The 21,420-nt window shown below is 38.1% G+C and overlaps 1 protein-coding gene across 1 annotated transcript in view; it reads right to left on the bottom strand.

The window, feature by feature from the left end:
• DNAJC3 (DnaJ heat shock protein family (Hsp40) member C3) overlaps nt 1-21,420 on the bottom strand; it is a 31,721-nt gene that overhangs the window by 4,634 nt on the left and 5,667 nt on the right. Inside the window, exons 2-10 of the mRNA XM_085057540.1 lie at nt 20,931-21,041; nt 17,805-17,929; nt 16,697-16,771; nt 10,222-10,374; nt 8,785-8,966; nt 6,743-6,862; nt 4,837-4,942; nt 4,619-4,739; nt 736-868 (exon numbers count right to left, since the gene is read on the bottom strand). Coding sequence (XP_084913666.1) covers nt 736-868; nt 4,619-4,739; nt 4,837-4,942; nt 6,743-6,862; nt 8,785-8,966; nt 10,222-10,374; nt 16,697-16,771; nt 17,805-17,929; nt 20,931-21,041 — 1,126 coding nt within the window. The remainder of the gene's footprint in view (nt 1-735; nt 869-4,618; nt 4,740-4,836; nt 4,943-6,742; nt 6,863-8,784; nt 8,967-10,221; nt 10,375-16,696; nt 16,772-17,804; nt 17,930-20,930; nt 21,042-21,420) is intronic.

Raw genomic sequence — 21,420 nt, forward strand, 5'->3', positions numbered from 1 at the left:
AAACACTGAGACACTAATTAAGGGCATCAGGAAAGCTATGTGGTACTGTAACCCTTCTGCCAGTGGCACTGAAGACTCTACACAAAACAAAGGAAGCAAAGTACAACTTTACAGAAAGATTCCTCACTCTCTCCTTCACCACCCGTTTGCTTCCCTTAGAAAGATGCTACTGCCAGTGACCCTGCAGAACACAGTGCCCAGTCTGAAGAATTTACAATCAGGTGAATAACAAAAAACAGAGATCAAATTAGTTCACAATTGGAAGGACAACCAGTACTAGCTCAGAACTGTCTCTGCTCCCCATTAGCAAGGGAAGCTGTTGGTTTCTCAAAGTTAATGGCAGAAGCATTTTTGATACCTTTCAGTCAATTGTTCCAGACTCTTACAATCTATCATACTATCTGCCACAATTTTTTGCTATTTTCAGTTATTCTTGCTAGTCTCCATTTCTTCCCCAGCTCAGTCACATGACTCAGGATCATCTACACTAAGAAATTCTTCCCAAAGAATTTATTTCCTCTCTTTCTACTGTTTTTCCACTATTTCTAAAGGAATTGTAAACTAATGCTATTTCACAAGCTGAATGCTAAAAATTAGTACAGCAGAAGAATGAAGATAGCAAGAAACAGGAGGAAAAAAATAACACTCGGCAGAACAAATTCAAGTAATCAGCCCTAGAAGTACTGGTTTAAATAACCAACTTTCACATCATCATCTCTGGAATTAATATCTCACCTTTTTACTCCCAGGATTTTATAGTAATCCCTCTTCTGTGATTGCTTCAGCATTCTCTGGGCACGCTCCAGCCCTTCCCGAATCTGCTGGTCATTTTCACTATTGGCTTGAGCAGTCTCATAGTCTTTAATAGCTTTTATTAAAAAAGGCAATGAAAAAAGGTTACACAACTCTACAAACTTCCATTTAAAGAACTCAACAACTCAACAAAACTGAAGCTTTGTTATTACCATATATAAACAGTAAAACTTTAGTTTCAACTTTACGTGTTTGGGGTTTTTTTCTAAGTTAGAAAACCTTGGAATAGAGGAAATTCACTTTCATATACAAATTAGGTAATTTTCTTTTAGGTTCATCATCACACTTGTGGGAAATGAAAGAAGGGAGGTTACCAGTGTAAGTCACAACATTCTCTAGATGTTACTACAGTCACAAGGATGAACATAATGAGCATCTAGAACTGGGAGGAGGAAACAGTAACCAAAAAGAAAGATTCAGCAATTAGTACTTGAAGAGCCCACTGCACAACAGTCCCACATTGCTGTTCAACTGAAGGGTGGACTATCCAGTCTTCAAATTAATATTCATTCTTCTCCCCCAGTCTGCATTCAATCAACACAAAGAAAGTTTCTTCCTCTTTAATTACTATAAAAACAGATTTCAGACTGCCAGTAAGTTCATACTGCTAGCAAAAGGCATATACTGGCTTTTTTACACCTTTGCATGCATAATATGCAGTCATATTTTACATTTTTTTCCAAAGGCATGTTCTCACTTCTATTTCAAGAGTTGCATTTCTCAGAAATGAAAGCAAGAGAAGAAATTTTTAAGAAATTTGAGGTCTACACTTCTTTAAATTCTATTATTATTATTGCAAGTGCTTAAGATGCCAAGTTTACACATATTCTCTAATGTCAAAATTTATCAAGGGAAGAAAGTTGAAGACTTTAATGAGACTGCTCTTCTTTCACTGTTATAATCCTCAAGGTCTCATTTGCAGATCCAAGTCTCTTACGTTTCTCAAGTTAGACCAAGTACTTGCATCAGATTATTTCCAAGCAGATGCTGTTTCTCAGCAGGTGTTACATTTGTTTTTCACTGTTTCTGAGCAAGACAGCAGGAAGTACTAATGAATTTGTATTACCCAGACATCTGATACTACTGCAATCTTGTTTTAGTCACTGAAAAACAATATTCCAAAAAGTATTGCTAGAGTCCAAACAATTTCCTAGGCTACTACAAACCAAACAAAATTTCTATTCATTTTAACATCACAGGGCACTGACATTTGTTGCTTGAACAAAGCATTTTGGCTTCTGCTGGTACTCAGTAATTTGTCCAGTAATTTTAAAAAAACCCCGAAACAAGAGTGTGCACTAATATGTGTGCCCAACAAATGCTGACGAAACTAATAAAAGCAGTGAAAATGCAGGGATTTCACTATGCTGCTTTATTGTTCCAATAATTTTAAGCACCAGTGAACTTAATCTGCTTCAGGTAATACTGGGAGGTGCTGGCAGAACATCCTGCCTCACTGAGCATCACATCATCTACAGCACCATCATGGGAAACCTGCTACTTGTCCTGACAGCATCGCATTTCTCTTCTTTTTTTTCTAAATCAACTTCCTTATTTAAGGACTGCAAGCATTAAGCACAGGGGAAGCTAAGAATTTCAGTGCTGCACACTGTAGAGGGAATGCATCCAGCACACTCAGCAAGTACACATTGTACTTTCCCTTGTTAATTTTGATGGTACTTTCCCAGATTTTCTTCTTTCAGAGAGCTAACTGCTCTCTCCACCCTTAGGGTGAGGGTTGGAAGCAGGTAGAGTGGGATGGCAGCCTCCTGACCACAAAAAGTTTGCTGTGAAGCCAAGAGACTTACTACTAATTCCTAGAATGTCAAGTGAGATATTTAATCAATTCTTTGGGGTCACTATTTCTAAAAGCAGGAGTACCTCACAAACAGAAGAGTCACTGCTTCTTTCTACTGGCTGGTATTTCAGAAAGCTTCCTTTTATCCTGCTCCACAACATGAAAGGAACAACTACTTTTGAGAGTCACTTTCAATTTAAATACTTCATTCAAATCTAACTCTCATTATTTCAATACAAGAGTATTCATGATCTCTCAAAAGGTAATTACATTGTATATCTAAACAACTTTGCTGGCTTTGGTATCTCGCCTGCATTTTTAAAATAGACAGAGATTAATTCTGCATGTGGAACGATGGACAATTTCCCATCAAACACAAGTAACTGCAGTCAACCTACATTCACATCAAGACTGTTAGAGAAATAACAGAACCAGTTTATGCTCTTACTGAAACCTCTAGAGATAGTATGGCAGGGAGGGAAGAAAAAAAGAAGAAAAAAAGAAAAAAAATAGCATGTTTTTTCATGACCAATTTCAATGACCAATTCTGAAACAGAAAGGTAGTTCTTTTCTTTCTTTGACAAAACTTGTGCTCTAGACAGATAGACTCCTGTAGTTATGAGGTGTGCCAGAAATGGAGTCATTAAACATCTGTCTCTGTAGAGAAGTCCTGGATCCCATGTGATGATGAAGTAATTAAAACCATTTGATGAACTCAGCTATGGATACTGAATCGGATCTCGAACACTTAACAATAATCGCCTTCTGAATTACAAGTACCTTGAAATTTCCTACCTTTAACAGGAAAATAGGTGCCTGCAGCTTGAAAATTTTTTTGAGGGAAAAATGAAAATCAGTTTGCCCCTTTAAAGACGAGACCACAATTTTAATTGCTCTAGTGTTCTCTGCAGCAAAGAGAAATCAGCCATCATTTTAGTGCAGTTAAAGCTGAAGGATAAATGAAAACACCTTCAGGCAGATGAACATTAACGGGCTGTAATGCTGTTGATGGAGGCTCTGCTGGAAGGCAGAGTGTAACTACAACCACCTCACTACTATCAAGGGCAGGGGGAAGGCACAGGAGATGCTACAGAACCTGAAAAGCACAGCTCTGCTCTAGCAAGGTTCTTCATTTGGAACCAGGCTAGGCCAAGCCCAGCAGGCACCAGCACAGGAAATAAGCTCTCCCAGATCCCAGGTATGTCCTCTCTGTTTCCTTGTATCCCAGAACAGGAAGGCATTTGCTCCAGCACAAGACCAGGTTGGCTTTCAGCATTTGTGCAGAACCTTGTTACAAAACTTTTCTTTCCTCTAATTCACACCAGTTGAGTCACCCTCCATGGAGGTATTTAAGTGTGATGTAGATGTGGCACTTGGGGACATGGTTTAGCGGTGGACTTGGCAGTGCTGGGTTAATGGCTGGACTTGATAATCTTAGAGGTCGTTTCTACCACTCCATGTGATAGGATGCATTGTGCAGAAACTCCATATGGAAAATGCAGCCTCAAAAGAATCAGTTTACTCCCTGAGCAACCCTACAGAGCTCCATGGAGGAGAAGCAATGGCTGTTAACTTCCTCTGCCCTCAGCACATGCTATGGAGTAGAACAGTATTATTTCATGCTGCCATCCCAAGACATGAAAATTGAGCTCCTAAAATGGATTTACATCACCCTAACTTAATTACCTTTTACCTCTAAATGCAAGTCTCTGACATTGCTGATTATATAAAACGTGTCTGAGTTGAGTAAGCTGTACAGTCTCATAAAACAGCCTGAACAGAGTTCACTGTTTTAAAGACAACTCTGCTGTAGATAAAACAAGTACATTCCACTTACACTAATCAAGACAAAATTACCACCAAGTATTTTTGTAAATCTACAACTACCAGTGCTAATTAAGGATAACATAGTGTAGAATCAAAGTGCATGCTAAAAAAAGGCTTTGAAACACTGACTGCATTTTAAAATGTCCAGAAAAAGTACATCCCAATGGCATACAACTGTACCTTCTTCATACATGTCTTCCAGCAAGTAAGCTTCTGCTCTGTCTTTCAGGGCATTCACATTGGTTGGCTCCAGCTGCAGAACTTCTGTACAAAGTTTGATGGCTTCCGTAGCCTGCTGATTCTGGAGAGGAAAAAGTAAAACAAAATTCATGTACTTGTGGGGGTTTTGCTTTGTGTTTGTCTTAAAGACATTTACAGAGGGAGATAAGCAGAATTACCTTTGATAAGCAGTGACAGATCCTTTCTTTGGCACGAGTAGCATAAATTGGGACTTCTGGCTCAGTTTTCATTACAGAATCATATTTATTAATAGCATCTTCATACCTGTTTAAATCATAAAGCATAATATCGTGAAATGTAATCTCTATCTCAGGGTGTTGTGATTTATTTATACAATTCTTAAAATTCACAGATCTTCCCACCCTTCTAGCAAAGGACCTTAATTTTAATAGCCTTAAAGGCAAGGTGTGAAACAACAGTATGAAGAAAACTTGCAAGCACTTCAAGAATTACATCTCTATTCCCTTTCCTGTGCTGTGAAACAGAAGAGCAGGCACTAGGCCTGTCAGGCTTTTGCAGAAGGTAACAACTGCCATCCCTCACCATGCACAGCCAAGATTTGCCCCCTGTGCAACATGACACTGAACTTCAAAATAAGCATCTTCCCCTCTGATACCTGAGACAGACTTGGTCTGGAGTCTTGCTGCAAGCACTGCAAAAGGTCTGTGTGCAAAAGGTGTACACTACAAAAGGTACCTATTCACAGAAGTACAAAAAAGCTCCTTATGCCAGCTTTAAAAAGGCAAATGTTTTCTCCCTTTCTCCTTTACAAGTCACACAATAAAGTGTAATACTGCTGTGAAGGTCTCAAACATCTTAAGTTACATGGTTTGAGCGAAAGACAGATTAGAACATTCACATTAAAATGCAAGAGTGAACTTGAACCCATGAGTTGCTACGAGCTAAAGAAATGCAAGTTCTCAGACTCCCTGAAACTGGATTACATAAGTGAAAAAAGCCCAGACTGCTGGCTTAATAAAACTGGCATCAGTTGTGCTTATTCACATTCCTGATGTATTTCATTTAAAAAAGCCATCTTGAAAATGTCTAGTGATTTGTTAGGGATCCTTGCAGCTGGATGTCATGTGCTTGGTAACACAAAACTGAAGTAAAGCAAGAACTACAATAATACAGAGGCATTGTCTATCATTTAACAGGGTGCGTAAAAGGAAAAAAAAAAGCCTATCAGTCAGAACCACTTCTGCCATCAAGGCACTGCAAAGTTATTAGGTGGTTTTAGCATTAAGATACAGTCCTTTAGCATTAAGATACGGTCCTACAGAATAGCTGAAGTTGGAAGGAACTTCTGGAAATCATCTGGTCTAACCCTACTGCTCAGGCAGGGCCACCTCTAGAAATCTGCCCATGACTGTGTCCAAAATTCTTTAGTATTAACCCCAAAGTGGGGAGACTCCCTAACTCCCTGGACAACCTGCACCAGTGGAAATATGTCAGTGTAAAACACATTGCCTTATGTTCCAAGGGAACTTGCTGTTTCAGTTTGCACCCACTGGCCTGATCCTGTCACAGTACACCACTGAGCAGAGCCCATCTCTGCCCTCTTTGCACCCTCCCTTCAGGTACATTGATGAAATCACCCTGTAGCAGAGAAGTCTCAGAGCAAACACTCTCAGCCACCTCAGCCTTTCCTTACAGGAAAGAGATGCTCCAGTCCCTCCATCATCTCAGTAGAATTTCACTGGACTTTTTCAGTAGCTTCATTTCTCTTGTACTGGGGTGCCCAATGCTCAGGTGTGGTCTCATCAGTGCTGAGTAATAATATATGACACCTGAAAACTCCCACCCCTATGTTAATCTCACTACCTGCTGCAGAAAGAAGTATGCAAAGGGGAGACAGTGGCATCAGAAGGAATCAGAATAGAATTGTTGTTATGCTAGTCAATATTTATTTTAATTGTAATTTGAGAGCTGTGCTGAGTTATCCGCTTCAACTGACACATGCAAAAAGCATCACTTTAATCATCTCATCAATCAGTAAGTTGGTGCCTCTATAGCAGAGTTTTTTCCTTTTTTTTTTTTTTTAATATAGCAGTAAATACTTACCTGCCTTCTCTGATGAATTCCTCTGCTGACTCGATCTGCTTATTGAGTTTCTTCACTTGCTTATAGAGAGAGAAGCATTGCTTATGGTCTTGATCTAGTTTCAGACACTCCCGGACCTCACTTTTCACAGGGAGGCAAAGAGAAGAGAAAAAAAAAAACAAACAAACAAAAAAAAAAAAAAAACCAAAAAAACTAGGTCACCACATATTATGAAATTTCACCTATAGACACAATGCAACATAAATAAGCTGTCCAGAACAACATTTGACTTCTTCATAAAATCTCTCCCTTCAACCAAAAATTAATATAAAGTGAGACCAACAAGAGTCTTCCAAAACATACAGGGATATTTGTCTGGTTTTGGTTTTAATTCTTCTCTATTGTCGAACACACAAAAGATTAAATGTTACATTAATAACTGACTAAAGAGCAGGAGAAAAAGGTATTCTGTGAAAGAAATTATATTCAGCAGTTACCACATAAATATATAGGAAAATGACCACAATTGTAACTCAGATATATTACAAAATTTCTGTGTTGAAGTATATTTTGTGCTGCTTGAAACAGATAAAGCTCAGCTAAGACTCAAACCTCCCCAATGGAATCTCAGCCAAGACTGAGCCTGACATTTCACTCTGAAGAATGTTTAATCAGACTCTGATTAGGGCAAATATATCTCAAAATAGTCTAACGTCAAAAAAAAAAAAATATCCCAAAAAGCCTTCAGAACACAATCATATGAAGGAATAAATGTTTTGGATCCCATAGTCTTCTTAGCACAACCACAATGTCAATTTCAGGAAGAGATTACAAAATCTTATTTTGTTCCTAAGCACAGACAAAAATACCTTATTACTGGAAAATAATTAGGCCTATAAGAGGAAGAAACTAAGGGAAGGGCAAGAGTAAGCACCCAGCAAGTCCAAGAGCTATAGAACTCTTCCTTAGTATATCTCATTATGCAAAAAAGTAATGATATCAGATAGGAATAAAGGAAAGAGGCTTATCCCTTCATTCTGATTCCATTCTGTTTTTCAACTGTGCTCTCAATCATACTTTCAAATAACAAAAATATCACCTATATTTGAAATCACTGGGCTAAGTGATGGCCAACTATCAAAAGCCACCATAGAAGTGACCTATGAACTCACATGATTAAATATTCTCTGGAAAGAGGATGCCTAATGCAAACCAATTACTTTCATGTTTACTTTTGGCCACCTATAAAATGAGTTTTTGCAATTATAATCACATGCAGTTTCCATCCACCAAGAAAAGAAACCAAGGCTTTTTCAGTTCTCTTCACCTTATTGAAGAGATTTGGTGGCAGAAACCATATTGGAAGGATTCTGGAGACAAAGGTAGCTCATGTAAAACTATGATTACACCATTTGTGCAGCTAGGCACAGAACACAAACTGAACAGCCCAGATTGGGCAAGGGCAGTTATCTGCCAGATCTACTAGGGACATATGGGAATAAGACCTTAACTCAGTATGAATAAAAGGGTAAGGCATTATCAAAAAGTCATCCACAATACTGAACACTGTCTGTAGGAATGAAAGGTAAACAGCTCTGGACCCTGAGCTCGTCATACTTGGATACTCCTGTACTTTTTATTTATTCTTAAAGCTTGTAACCTTAATGTATACATTTTTTGTTCGCATCTTAAACTTAACTTGAATAGAAGTTTAAGGTTAAAAATAGGCTCCAACAAAGGAAATTTAGAGGAGCATTTCCTTCAAGGATGGAGAAATACAGTGAAGACAGCAGCTGTAAGCAACTCTGATGAACAAGTACTCTGGCTTCTGTTTAAGCAAACAAGATGCCTGGAACCATAAATGGCTGGTCTTGCCAAGAATAACCATGAGGTGTCTTCACTGCCAACTCTTAGTTTCTAGAAAGGAACTCCCTTTATCAGATCTAGACAACAGTTGCTTCTCCATCCAAACCCCATGCAACAGATATTTCATGGTTTATTGTGACTTGTATAATTATATTTTCTGTCTTGATTATAATGACTAGAGTAAATAGTAAAATTACCTGAGAGATAATTCATGGTCCCCCAGCTGATAATATATTCTGCTGATTTTATAGAAGGCTTCAGTATTATCATTCTTTAATTTGGCAGCAGCTTTCAGGTCACTAATGGCTTTGCTTGGTTCCCCTTCCTTTATATAACACTCTGCTCGAAGTTCCCGTAGCTCTGCATCCCAAACACAAACCTTGAGAAATCAAAATTAAAGCTTGGTTTTGGTCCTTAACACTTCACTTCTTTTCCTCCCCAAAAGAAAAATCCCATTTAATTTCACTTTGCCAACTGCAATAGCATAAGGTTCAAGCTGCATGCAGAGCTCATGAAATTAGCATCTCTGCTTCCTGGTGGATGCTGTGATGCACCTGCCCAAATAGAAAACAAAGGCCTGAAAATTTTGTAAATGATTCAATGAACTCATGCAGAGAGATTAATTAAATCTACTGGCGTTGCTTAAACTAGGACAGTCTGTCGAGCCTCCAGGAAAGGATATCAGAATCATAAATTATTGTATCTTCCCAAAAGAACAGAGGTAATGAACAGCAAGGACCAAGCTGTCTGTTGTCCTCTAGGAAGAAGCCTGTGGGTAAGATGCAGCTCCACAAAGTTTGACCTTAATATCTGGATTTTAAAAATATAGAGAGGTAAAATGTCACAGTAAGACAAAAATAATTACTCATAAGGAACTGCCTATGAAAATCTGGTTTAAAGAAGTAATTCTGTGTCTTATCAGTTGTTTGGAAACTATCATTTCAGAGAAGGCTTTTTTGCTTTTCCATATTGTCCCCCCATAAAGCAATTCCCTCACTGTGCCAGTTTCTTCACCGGAAGCTCCAATGTTGTAACCTCTAAGTCAACAGCAGTAATTTGTACATGCAGAGTCACAGCAGTTAACTGTCTTTTAGTACATTTCTGTATGACACACAAAATGCCCACATGATTGAGTTATTTACACTTACACTATCAGACTACCTATACCAGTCAAGATTCAACAAATACAAATACCTAAGGAACAAGCTGAAAATTCAGCTAGCTATATACATTTTTAATTTCGTTGAGGTTTTTTAATCTTTTGTTACTTCATCTTCTCAAGACAAAAGCCTACAACTCCTGTATCTGGCAAAACTTCATTGATTTCAGAAATCTTTTTCCCAGCTTCCCCAAAAATATCAGACTGTAGAAAAATAGAAATGTATCATCAATACAGTTATCTGTAACAGAAGTTCACTGAAATATCTTTAACACAAACTATTATTTTGACTTGCAGCTAGTGCTCAGCCCTCTCCACTCTCCAACATCATTACAGACACATGATGCTCAGCAAAACTAAACCAGTTACACCAAAGTGTTTTCACATCAGTGAAGAAACTATTAAACAAAAACACACAGATGTCAGACAGAAGCTCTTATTTTCCTTTCACAGTACCATTTGACTTAACACTTACTGCCAAGATTTCATCAAGAAGAGAAATAGCAGCTTCGTAATCCTCTTGCTGGTAGGCAGATAATGCTTGTGAATGTAGGCGCTGCAGCTCATCAGATTTTGTCAGCTGAGTCTGGGCTTCTTTCTCCTCGTTATTGCTGGGATTGGATTTGAGCTGCAAACATGAACAAGGAGAGAGACTCAAATGCTTGTTCAAGGATCTCTTTTAGTCCCATTAATAATCATATCATGGAGAACTGACTAAAGCTGCAAATAAAGCAAAATTAGTTTCAAAACTCCCCTGGAAGCATTTCTACGTCTAAACTTCATAAGAAATAAACATTTTGAGATTCAATGCAAGATATGTCAGAAGTCAGAGAAATCCAATTCCTCTTGCTTGATCATTCACCACTGGACACATCATACACAATAGTCACTGTCCCCCATCACCTGCTGGAAGTTGTGGACATCTCCTTTGCAGCCTAATTAATTCACCTCTGCTGACAGTTATTAAACACTGGATTCCTCAGCATCAGTAGACAGTATAACTACATGGCATAATTGCATCTCCCACTTTAAGCACTATATGTATTTATAGCTTCATTACAGAAATAAATGAAACATGTTGCAGACAGTTGTTACTGGGCAGTTGCGTCTCTTACATTTTCCCCACAGACTGGCTACAGCAACAAGAGGCAACAGCCAGAGAAAAGGCTCAGCTGGGCATTTATGCATTCTACTTCTTATGTACTTTTAAACAAGTCTAAAGTTTTGCCTACAAGGACTCTCATTTCTCTAACCCCTCTCTCTGAGCAAGCAGAAGTTGTTACATTGTACTTGCCCTTTCTTAATGTTTTGGCAGCTTTATCTTTTCAAAGAAAATGGGGGAAAAAAAAATCTTCCAGGCAACTTTACTATCACCCAGAAAGACACAAGAAAAGAATCTCAGCCATTCCCTTGCAAAGCTAAGATGTCATCTGTAGGATTACTGTAGCGCTGGCATCACACTTGTTGCTGATCAGAATGACTTTCAAAGCTTTAAAATTGACAGATCAGCATGACTTTTTTTTGTTTGTTTTTAAATAAAAACTTGCATTATCTTTCATTCTATACACAGAATGGGAACTAAAGTCACTCAAAGACCTCCAGTATTTTTTTCTTTCCTCATTTACCTTGAAATGGCCTCTTCCCTTTCTCTCACCAGTAAGTTCTTGAAACACACATGTATTTTGTGCTTATGGCTCTAATGTAATTCAACTTCAGCCCTCAGAAGTCCTGTACCAGAATCTCCCCCAGTTCTAACACTTGAGTACGTGAAAGGAAAGAGTCTAAATGCAACATCAAAACCACACAGAGGTCCCACACTTTGTCTTCAATTCCTCTTTATAAAAATTTTTGAACCTTATGTAGTTTTTCATTTTACCTAGCAAAAATCAAGTTGTACTTAGACCTGAAAATTCTCCTTTATTCCCTACACTGTCTTTCAGCAAGAGGACAGAAACATGCATGATCAAAGAGTTTTCTTCTTTGTAGGCTGATTCCCAATAAAAGTCTCATAAAGCTTTTCTTCTGGTTAAAACTCTGCCTATAAACCCTTGGTGCTGTGCATCCACTCTCTCCCCAAAATCTGGAGCATGAACAGAAGCAAATTTCTGCACCTGTAATTTTAAAAAGTACTAAGTCTACAAAACTCTCTGAAGTTCTGAACTCTTCAGTTCTAGGTGACTTGTTTGATTTCTTCCTCAATTTCTCAGCATTTTCTTCTTAAAAATTAAGAGCTTTTGCTATGGATGAGCTTTATACTTCCATTTAACCTTATGATACCACTGCACTCCTTAGACTCACGGTATGTTTCTTGTAATGTATTTGGAGAAAATGCCAGTGGAATATGAAAAGCAATGTTACAATCATGGAGACAAGTCCAATAGCAATAAAGACCATTTGAGTGAAACATCCTAGGCAGCTTTAGGTAGTACAACATGTCCAGTTAAAGAAACTGAATTTTCCAAGGTATCATTCAAACTAAAGCCATGGAGTGTTCGTGTACTACAGTATGATGAAAACATACACTCATAAGCTTTTAAGTAAAAAGCATATTTCTATGATGTTTAAATCAGTAACGTTAACTAAAGCAAGAAGCAGTCTATTCATTCAGCTTCCAGAAAAAAAGCTGGACACGTAATACAGTTCTTTGACACACTCATTTTAGTTTACTTCTTGTTCTGTCTTTCTGCCAATAATTAACCACATTTCAATCTCCCTTGCCTGTGGAACAGCAAGTTTAGGGGCAAAGCCCAAAACAAACTGCTTGTGCTAAGTGTGCTGTATGTCCAAGAAGGGAGCAAAGTATTGAGAAAACACTTTAGATAAATTTAGCACAGGTCTTGGGCAAACTTAACACTCCTCTGAATGCTCCACCAACAGCCCCAAAGCACAGAGCCAGAGGCTATACTCTATCCTGCAGGGCAAGCAGCCTGCTGCTGGTGAGCCTGCCCTCAGCACAGTGTCCTTTGCTGTCATTCAGGTTTGCTACTTTTGGATTACAACGCTGAAGTCGTAACAGTTTCACTTGCAGCAACAAGAAACTCTTAACAGCAGCTTTCATTCACCGCACTCTCCCCTCCAAAACCGCACACAATTCCCTTAAGCCAGTATACAGGAATGGCTTTGTTACTGTAAGTAATTGTCTATCGCAGATTTACTACTATATGTGCTACTTTATTTTATAGCCTAATCTCAGTAGAGATGAGAAACAAACCCTAGGGCAAGCAAAACCCCACTTTGACCCCCTCAAGTAAGCAAAATTGAAGTTAAAGTCATCACCCTCACTCAATTTATTAAGTTGTGCTTTAAAAGCATTTGCACCTTTCTCTATCACTCTCAGTGAGGAAACTAGCTTCTTCCAGAATTTTATCTCACAGACTCCACTCAGAACTTTGCAACATTACCTTGCTCTGACCAAAAGTCATGCATTGGTAACATACTAGGTAACACAGCTATAATGACAGATGGATGGAAAGGAAAACCCAAGAAAATGTTTAAATCCCTTTTATTCTTTAGCTGGAAAACTACAGGTAATCACAGTACCACTGAGTATTTGGAAACCACATCTAACATTACTTTGATGTGGTTAAGAGAGCCTCAAATACCCAACCCAAGATTGCCTAGTAACCCAATCAAATCAGGTTAACTTAGAGTGCCCTAAGATGGCCTCTCCCACCTACATCCAAAATAGTATTATTAGACATACCAACCAACCATGGAAAACCGTTGTCCAACGTACTTTGCAACAGGCAAGGGTTTAGACAAGAAAGCAGTTTGCAGATGTACAGAGCTCAGTCACTTGGTCTTGGCTGACATCTAGTGGAGCTGGAAGCTGTGCCCTCAGTTTCCAGTTTTAAAGCGTTCTTCCAAGGCAGACAGAACTATGTATTTAGGACACTTTGACTCACAGTATGTATTGCAATGAATTACAATTGTGAATGTTACAGTCAGTCTTAAAAAGGATTAGAATTTAAAAGAAATGAAACAATTTGGTTCTTTCCTCACTTTCCAACAGACAAGGCAGAAATTCTGTTCCACTTTTATACCTGCTACAGAATTCATCAACTCAAATGCTTGGCATTTTCTCTAGAACACAAGCAAAGTCACTGACAACACTGTAAGGCACATACACAGGGCTGCCGGGATTTGCATTGCTTTTGTCACCTTTCCAGAAGGCCTTCCATCAACCAAAGTATGCCAATACTCCTCTAATTTTCAGTAAAAATCACATGCTTACAGATAAAATAAACATTCCATGGCTTTCATGGCTTCAGGCCTTACACATGAGTGTTGATGCACCCACAGATCTGTCCTGCTGACTTCTATTAATCAGAAACTACTGAACCAAACAGAAGGAACTTGATATTCAAGCATATGAACATTTAACCAAGGTTGTAGCAGAGAAATAATTACTATTCATATAATATGAGCAACAACTTAGTAAAATCACCAAGGGAATTCTGCTTATTCTTTGTTTCATGTGGAAAAGCTGGCCCATGTAAAGACATTTATCAGGTTGATACATCTGTTGGCCAAAAGGAGAGATTTCTAGAAATGTAGTATGGCTTAATATGTGAAGGCATAAGTCTGAATCACACCCTCTATCCAAACCTCGTGATTAATTTCAGCCAACAGGAAAGTACAGAGTATGAAAGAAAAAAAAAAAAAGAAAAAAAAAAGCTAAAAATAATACACGAAGGCTGGAATCTCAAGAGGCTCTGCTCCTAAAAAGGAATCCTGCATCCTTTGCAGCTAGGCATTCCCACTGCTTGCTCTCACATCAGCACTGCCTCATAAGACAGCCAGTACTGATATGCTGTAGAGAGCAGAAATTCACAGAGAAACTGATTAGCAATCATTTAAGGATACTCAGGGTGCTCACCATGAAACTTTTTCCTGATACTATGAAATTACATAGAAAGAATTTGAGGACACAAATTTTATTTTCTTTTCACAAGTATACATTGAAGGACAGGTTTACTATTATACAGGAAGAATAGTTTCAATGACTTTTTTAAGTTCTACACAAAGCCACTGATCTTAAAAGCTGGGAAAATTTACCTGTCATCCTCCCTTCCATTTAGATGGGCTGAATTTTTCTTGCTTGCTCTCCCTCAAAAATGACTGCATCTCCTAAACTGTTGAGATCCCTTTTAAGGAACATGACTACAAGAGAAGAGATGGGAAATCTGAAAGATTTAGAAAACAAGGGAAACCTCTCAAAGAAATAGGTATTCTACTAAAAGATTTCAAAGTACGTACCACAATTTAATCCACTCTCCATATGAATAAATTAACCTATTAAAAACTACTACTTTAATATCGCTTCCTCATTTTGCTTGAATATAGTGTACTTAATTGAAAATTATGCTCTTCAAACAGACCACTTGACAATTCTCCAAGTACATAGGCAATATTGTTCACAGAACAAAGGAAAATGGAAGTCAGATTGAGGACTAATACGCTATTTTCCTAAATCAGCTTCTGGGAAAAAACTCTGTTTCACTTCAGATTTAAAACTTGACTGAGGACTGAAACGATCTGACTGACCAAAGGCAGCAACTAAATTTTTGCAGCAGGTGTGGCAATAGGGGAAGACACTTGACAGTTGACTGGAGAAACAATTCCGTATGCAGCATTAAGCAATACTTCACGAAAGAGTAACTGGAAAGAGATGCACATGCAAACTCACAATAGACACTGACATTGCATAATTGCTACTGCAGCAACTGTGTCCTCAGTTCATCTGAGCTGAATGACTCTCTCCCACATTTGCAAACAGCAGGACTGCGCTGCTACCAGACAACACACTCCTAAGAAACTTAATGAGGAAGAAGCAGCCAGAGGAGCCATTGCTACATGAGCTTCAGAACAAGCTGCTGGAGCTCTGCTACAGGCACAAAACTGCCTGGTGCATTTCTACCTGCAAGAGCCATTTCTCCCAGTTGTCCTGCAGAGCATACAGGATAACCACTCTGGTTTTGTTATCCACACTCACTAGTGAGATTTCCATTAAACATCTGCAGTCTGCAACACACAACTGCTTTTTTCCATCACTCTCTTCTAAGAAAACCAACCTGTTACATTGCAAATTCTTCTTACTTTGGCTTAAGGGACACATCAACTGTTTAAACTAGCAACTCTTGAAGAGCAAGCAAGAATGAAGAATGAATCTTATTTATACTCAGATTTACATGAATTTTGTGCAACAGAGAGGAAATCAAGATTCATATTCTCTGGGGACTTTTTTCTGGGGTTACATCAGTTTACTTCTGCAGCATAGGGTTGAAATGCACAAAATGCCCATCAAAACTAAAAATAGCCTAAGTGAGTTTCAGGTGGGTAATATCCAACTACATTGTATATGGAAACTGCACAATTCCTGATCATGGAGAGAAAGTACTGTCACGACATTCACAAAAGATAGACAACTCTCCAGATTAGAAGACAGACAGAGGGATACCACTGAAATGTACTGATTTAACTGCTCAATGACTAAATTAAGAGCCAACAATTATTTTCCAACCAGCAAAAAGAGACAGGAACCTGCAAAGGTTGATCCATGATGCCCCTAATGATTTCCCAGGAAGATATCAATATAGTGATGTAAACCAGAGCTCAACTACATACTTCGAATCTCATATCACTGATTTCTGAATGAAGGCTGCTCCCTAGTACAGCTGTCAGCAAGCAGAGATCATGAAGTGTCAGGTACACACAAAAAAGTGCTACATTGTTTCAGGTAACACCCCATTTCACCTATATCATGATACTGCAACTTCATTGGTCATTTATTCATACAAGGTTGCTTAGCTACTACACCTTCAAAGAACAGAAAGAAACTCAGGCCTATATACCATATACTCTACAGAGCATGAGAGTTGAGACGTGACCTTGGCTCAGAACTCAACCTTAAAAGCAGTGATGTAGTTCAACATTGGTCTCCAACTTACCACATTTTTAAAGTCATCCTCTGCTTCATCAAATTTTCCTTGCTTAAGCAGTAAGTGTCCTCTCTGCAATCTTGCCTGAAACGAAACATAACCTTTTATTTACAAATGGGAATTGAGCAAAGTAGAAACACAAGTTTCATTTTAGTATAGCTAACAAGCTGAAACAGGGATCATGACACCCATTGTTTTGTCTCCTTGATTTAATAATGTTCTTGTAAGGCCTCTTTAATGGTAAAGGATTGCTCTGCACCAGAACTGAGGGACAAAAAGGAGACAGTTATTATGAGCAGCTACAGTTCATGGAAAGAGCTCATTTGAAAAGTTTCACAAATCAAAGTGAGTGTTGATTCTACAGTACTCTCCTGATTATAACTGCCTACAGATTAAGTAAATAGCAGAAATAATAAAGAATTCCCACATATTTTACTAAACTCTCAGAGTAATAAAAACTATGTAAAAAGACAAGTCAATGATTTAGAAGACTCTGATTTGTAATAAAAATAGTGTCATATAACAGTGAATTTAACATTTGCTCTTTTATTGTAAACTATACATGACATGCCACTGCCCACAAAATAGGGAGGTGAGAGAATCAGTTGGAGACAACTCCAGCATCAGTTTCCAACTTATGAGGCAGTCTCCACATACAGTACACAGAAGTGAGAAAGGGATAAGCAAGTCAGAACTTGTAACAATCACACAGGAAGGAGGTGAGATTAGGACAGTTCCTGTGGAGATGAGATACCTCAAATCAAATGCTGATTAAGACAGAAAAAGCCCCAGAGGCATCTGTGTGCTCTCTTCTCCCTGTCCCAAATGCCATCGCCTTGGTGAACAACAGAATAACCGCAAGTGAGAATAGAAAAGTGCTCAGTATAAATCCATGAACTGAGTAAAAGTATAAGTTGTTTAAATAACTGGCTAGACTGTACTCAGCATAGTTGCAAATTAAGGCACATACACCATTGCTATTATTTTATCTTCTTTAAAGCTCTCTGAGGGATAATGTATTCTCTATCTCTGTTGAGCAAAGTCTGAAAAAAAACCCAAACCTACTTTAAAGCAGTTTTTTTACGCTTGAACAATCTTCAATTTCAGTAATACTTACTGATGTGAAGTCCTGCTTTAATTCAACCACTTTACTTAAATCGCGAATTGCTGCTTTAGATTTGCCCATGGCTAAGTACACTGTGGCTCTTCTGTAATAAGCAATGTAGTTATCTGAGTCTCCCTCTGCAAATGAACAAACAGTAATCAGAATACTATCTCAAAGCAATGGAAATTTCTGGTACAGTGGGACTGTAATGACTAAAAATATATTATCTTGCTTTTAAGCCACTGGAAACAATGGTATACATTAATAAGACATAAAATTTGCAACATTATGCATGCAGTATTTTCTATGCAGTTTAATTATTTAACAATAAAGATTACAGAAATGCTGTAAATGCCAAATAATTGAGAGTGAAGGTCAAATATGTACATGTTCTTCAGCTTTATATAAGAGATCAGCCACTACATACTAATACTTTACCTCCAGCTAACAGGCTGACATTTGAAAGCATGTGAATTCATCATTTTCCAGCCCAGGCACTGATCACCATAGAGGATAAATGCAAATATTCCCAAAAATTCTAGTGTGTTAGCCCAATGTCAACAGACACAAACTCTTAAAATCATTCATTGAAATAGCAGCAACTTCTTTCTTTAGTAATAAAGTGGGGACCAACATTCCCTCTCACCAGCAGACAAATGCACGCACACTATCAAAACCTGATGGCTAACTTCAGGGCCCACACATTCCATGTTGTCTGCTGGTCAAAATTCCAAGATCCAATGATTTTAACGCTCTCCAAGCTAGCACATACACATACACCCATACAAGAGGCAGACATCAGTCTCTGAAACCAAGAATAATTTTCTTAGCATTCTTCTCTATGCAGTATTTCACAGAAAGACGTGACAGTTACTGTGGGCTCCGAAGAAAAAATAACTTAAACCACCAAAACAACCCTATACAATGGAAGATAGGAAACCTTTAATAAGCTATTAAAAATATAATAATCAATCCAGAATTTGCAAAGAACATCCATATCTGAGGAACAGAAGAATTTTTCTGTCTCACATCACTTGAGGTTGAAGCTGCACTTCAAAATAAATGGAAGAAGCAGCACCACCAAAAATCTTATGATCAGCAACCAAGTGTCATAGCTGGCCACCTCCATTACCAAGACACTAGCTCAGTTCCCACTGAAAAAGCTATCTGCATTCATCCTCTACAATGTCTTGGCTATGAAAATCCTAATCTCCAGAGCTGAAATTTTAATAGGAACTACCATGCTGTATGCCTCCTTGTATCAGCATTCTAAACATCAAATAAATTCAAATGTTACTACCCTTAAAAAAAAAAAATGCATTCCTAAATGTGCAGGCTATGTATAAATTGACAGCTGAAATTAAGGAACTTAATAATTAATACACAAAGGATGAAAGGTAGAAATGAGCTAACACAGAAAGCACATTCCAGCACCATATGATTATCTGACAGATAGTTTTGCCTCAGTACTCCAGCAACAGTAATGAAGAGCAATTGACACCCAGATAAAAGGCATAAGATGTCAACTTCACGGTATTGAAGAAAGAATTGAAAGTTTAACTGAAGAGAGATAATATGGACAGTAGCTTTCTTCTATTTTAGATGTTTGCAAAAAAACCCAAAAATAGACTAGCTGAGGCAAGACAGGAAGATCTATCTACCTCACATTCTACAACGATGCAGTATAACCAGAAAAGAATTCTTGCCTCCTCACAAGCACAGTTGGCAAATCATGCTTAAAATCTTTTCCAAAAGGCAAAATACAAAGAAGTCTGTTGAAAATGAGGCAACCAGGCTAAAATCAGCATCCAACTAAGAATCCCATAAAGGTCACAACTGAGGTGGTCACACCATAGCTCTGCAAGCTGCTCAAGCACAGCTGGCAAAGCAGTGGCTTTCACCCACACAGGCACCTCACTGCTCATCCCACCTCACACCACTGCTGCCTCTGCAGCATCACCAGGAACTGCACAGCCACAGACTGAACTGGTCTGTTCATCAAATCCAAGTTCAAGTTTGCCAACCAATAATAAAGGAGAAAATTATGTTGTAGCACTAACCATGCAGAGCTCCCACAGAAATGCTTTGGCAGCAATACACAAACGAAAGGAGTAACAGACTGCCTCTAGGTGGAATAAGGAGCTTCCCTAACAGAAAAGGGAAGCTGCCCCCTCCACTCCCCTTAAGTAAGGGAAGTTGATCTTGGTGAATGCAAAGAAAATATTAATAACTCATGATCAGCTGATGCTTCATTTACATCTCAATATTAAGCCAACACATAAATAAAATAGTATCAATAGTATGACTCATCAATATATAACATCTTAGTATTATTCTTTTCACAAAAAAAAATGCACTTGTACACAGTATAACAAAGTCTAACAACTTACAAAAAAACCCAGTATGCAATTAAGAACTGTAGTGTTAATAGACACTGCTTTTTATTGGTGCTGTCTCTATGTTCAATTAAAGGCTTTTAATCAGCTAAGTTGCTTTAAAATTTTTAAAAGTAAACATTTAACTCCTCAGTTTGTTGAAAACGCAGAACTTCAAACAAAAATGAACTCATTAGCTGAGTTCAAGAGAGGGACAATTTTGCTCTCCACTACCAGTTCAGTATCTCAAACTTGCAGCATCAGTTGCAGTTTCACTGAGATATCACCCACTTCAAGATTTAATTAAGAAAAAATAAGAGAGAGCACAGCTATTTTAAACACTGAATTTTCTACAGCACTGGATAGAAGAAAGCATGGATAAAGTCAGTCTTCCAAAGACATACTTTAAGAAACTTCATAAAGATGAAACCTGATCTTGATGCGATTAAACAGGAAATACGTCATCAAATGATACCAGAATCAATTATAATTCCTTTCATACAGCTAGCTTCCAGAACAACAGTGACTTACACGTTTATGTATCATGTAGTTAATTTAAAAGTTTTCTTTTATCAAAACCAAAGCACAAATATTCTACTGCATCTCTGTTGGCTCCTGTCCAAACTGCTGTATAAAGGCGTCCCAACTTCTGTGACTCGTGGAATGCAATTTGCAAGAAAGCAGGATACTTAAGGAAGCAAACAGTGGGAAACACCCACCCAAAGGAATTTCAGTACAAGAGTCACCTCCCTGAGATACATACCTATGGCTGCATGAAAGTGAGACAACGCATCTGCCAGCTGTCCAGCAGCCAATAATTTCTTTCCCATTTCAAGTTGTTTTTCTACTTCTGCATTTATTCCACACTCAGCTCCTTAAAGAAAAACAAAAAGATTAAGGTTTTGAATGACCAGTTTGATTAAACTAAACACATACAGTGATAATACAATACATGCAACAAAGCATTATGGATAGAAGCAGAAGTCACATCTTCATGTACTTCAGATCATCTCAGAAGTCTTTTCCAACCTAATGTATTATGAGATTCTGTAAAGCACCCTGCAGTCTAATAATCTCACTGCATGTCCCAGTTAGGATGTGTCAAATTACATAAAACACTGCTTTGCACCCCATTGTGACAAGGCACCTAATATGTGCCTACACATTCAGTACCTTACTTTAGCCAACTACATTTTAACGTGGATTTTCACTTTCAGGTGAATCTGGAAAAGCACTCATAACAAACACGTGCA

The sequence above is a fragment of the Lichenostomus cassidix genome, chromosome 1, assembly GCF_008360975.1.
Source record: "Lichenostomus cassidix isolate B80296 chromosome 1, HeHo_3.0, whole genome shotgun sequence".
In the NCBI taxonomy this organism is placed as follows: Eukaryota; Metazoa; Chordata; class Aves; order Passeriformes; family Meliphagidae; genus Lichenostomus; species Lichenostomus cassidix.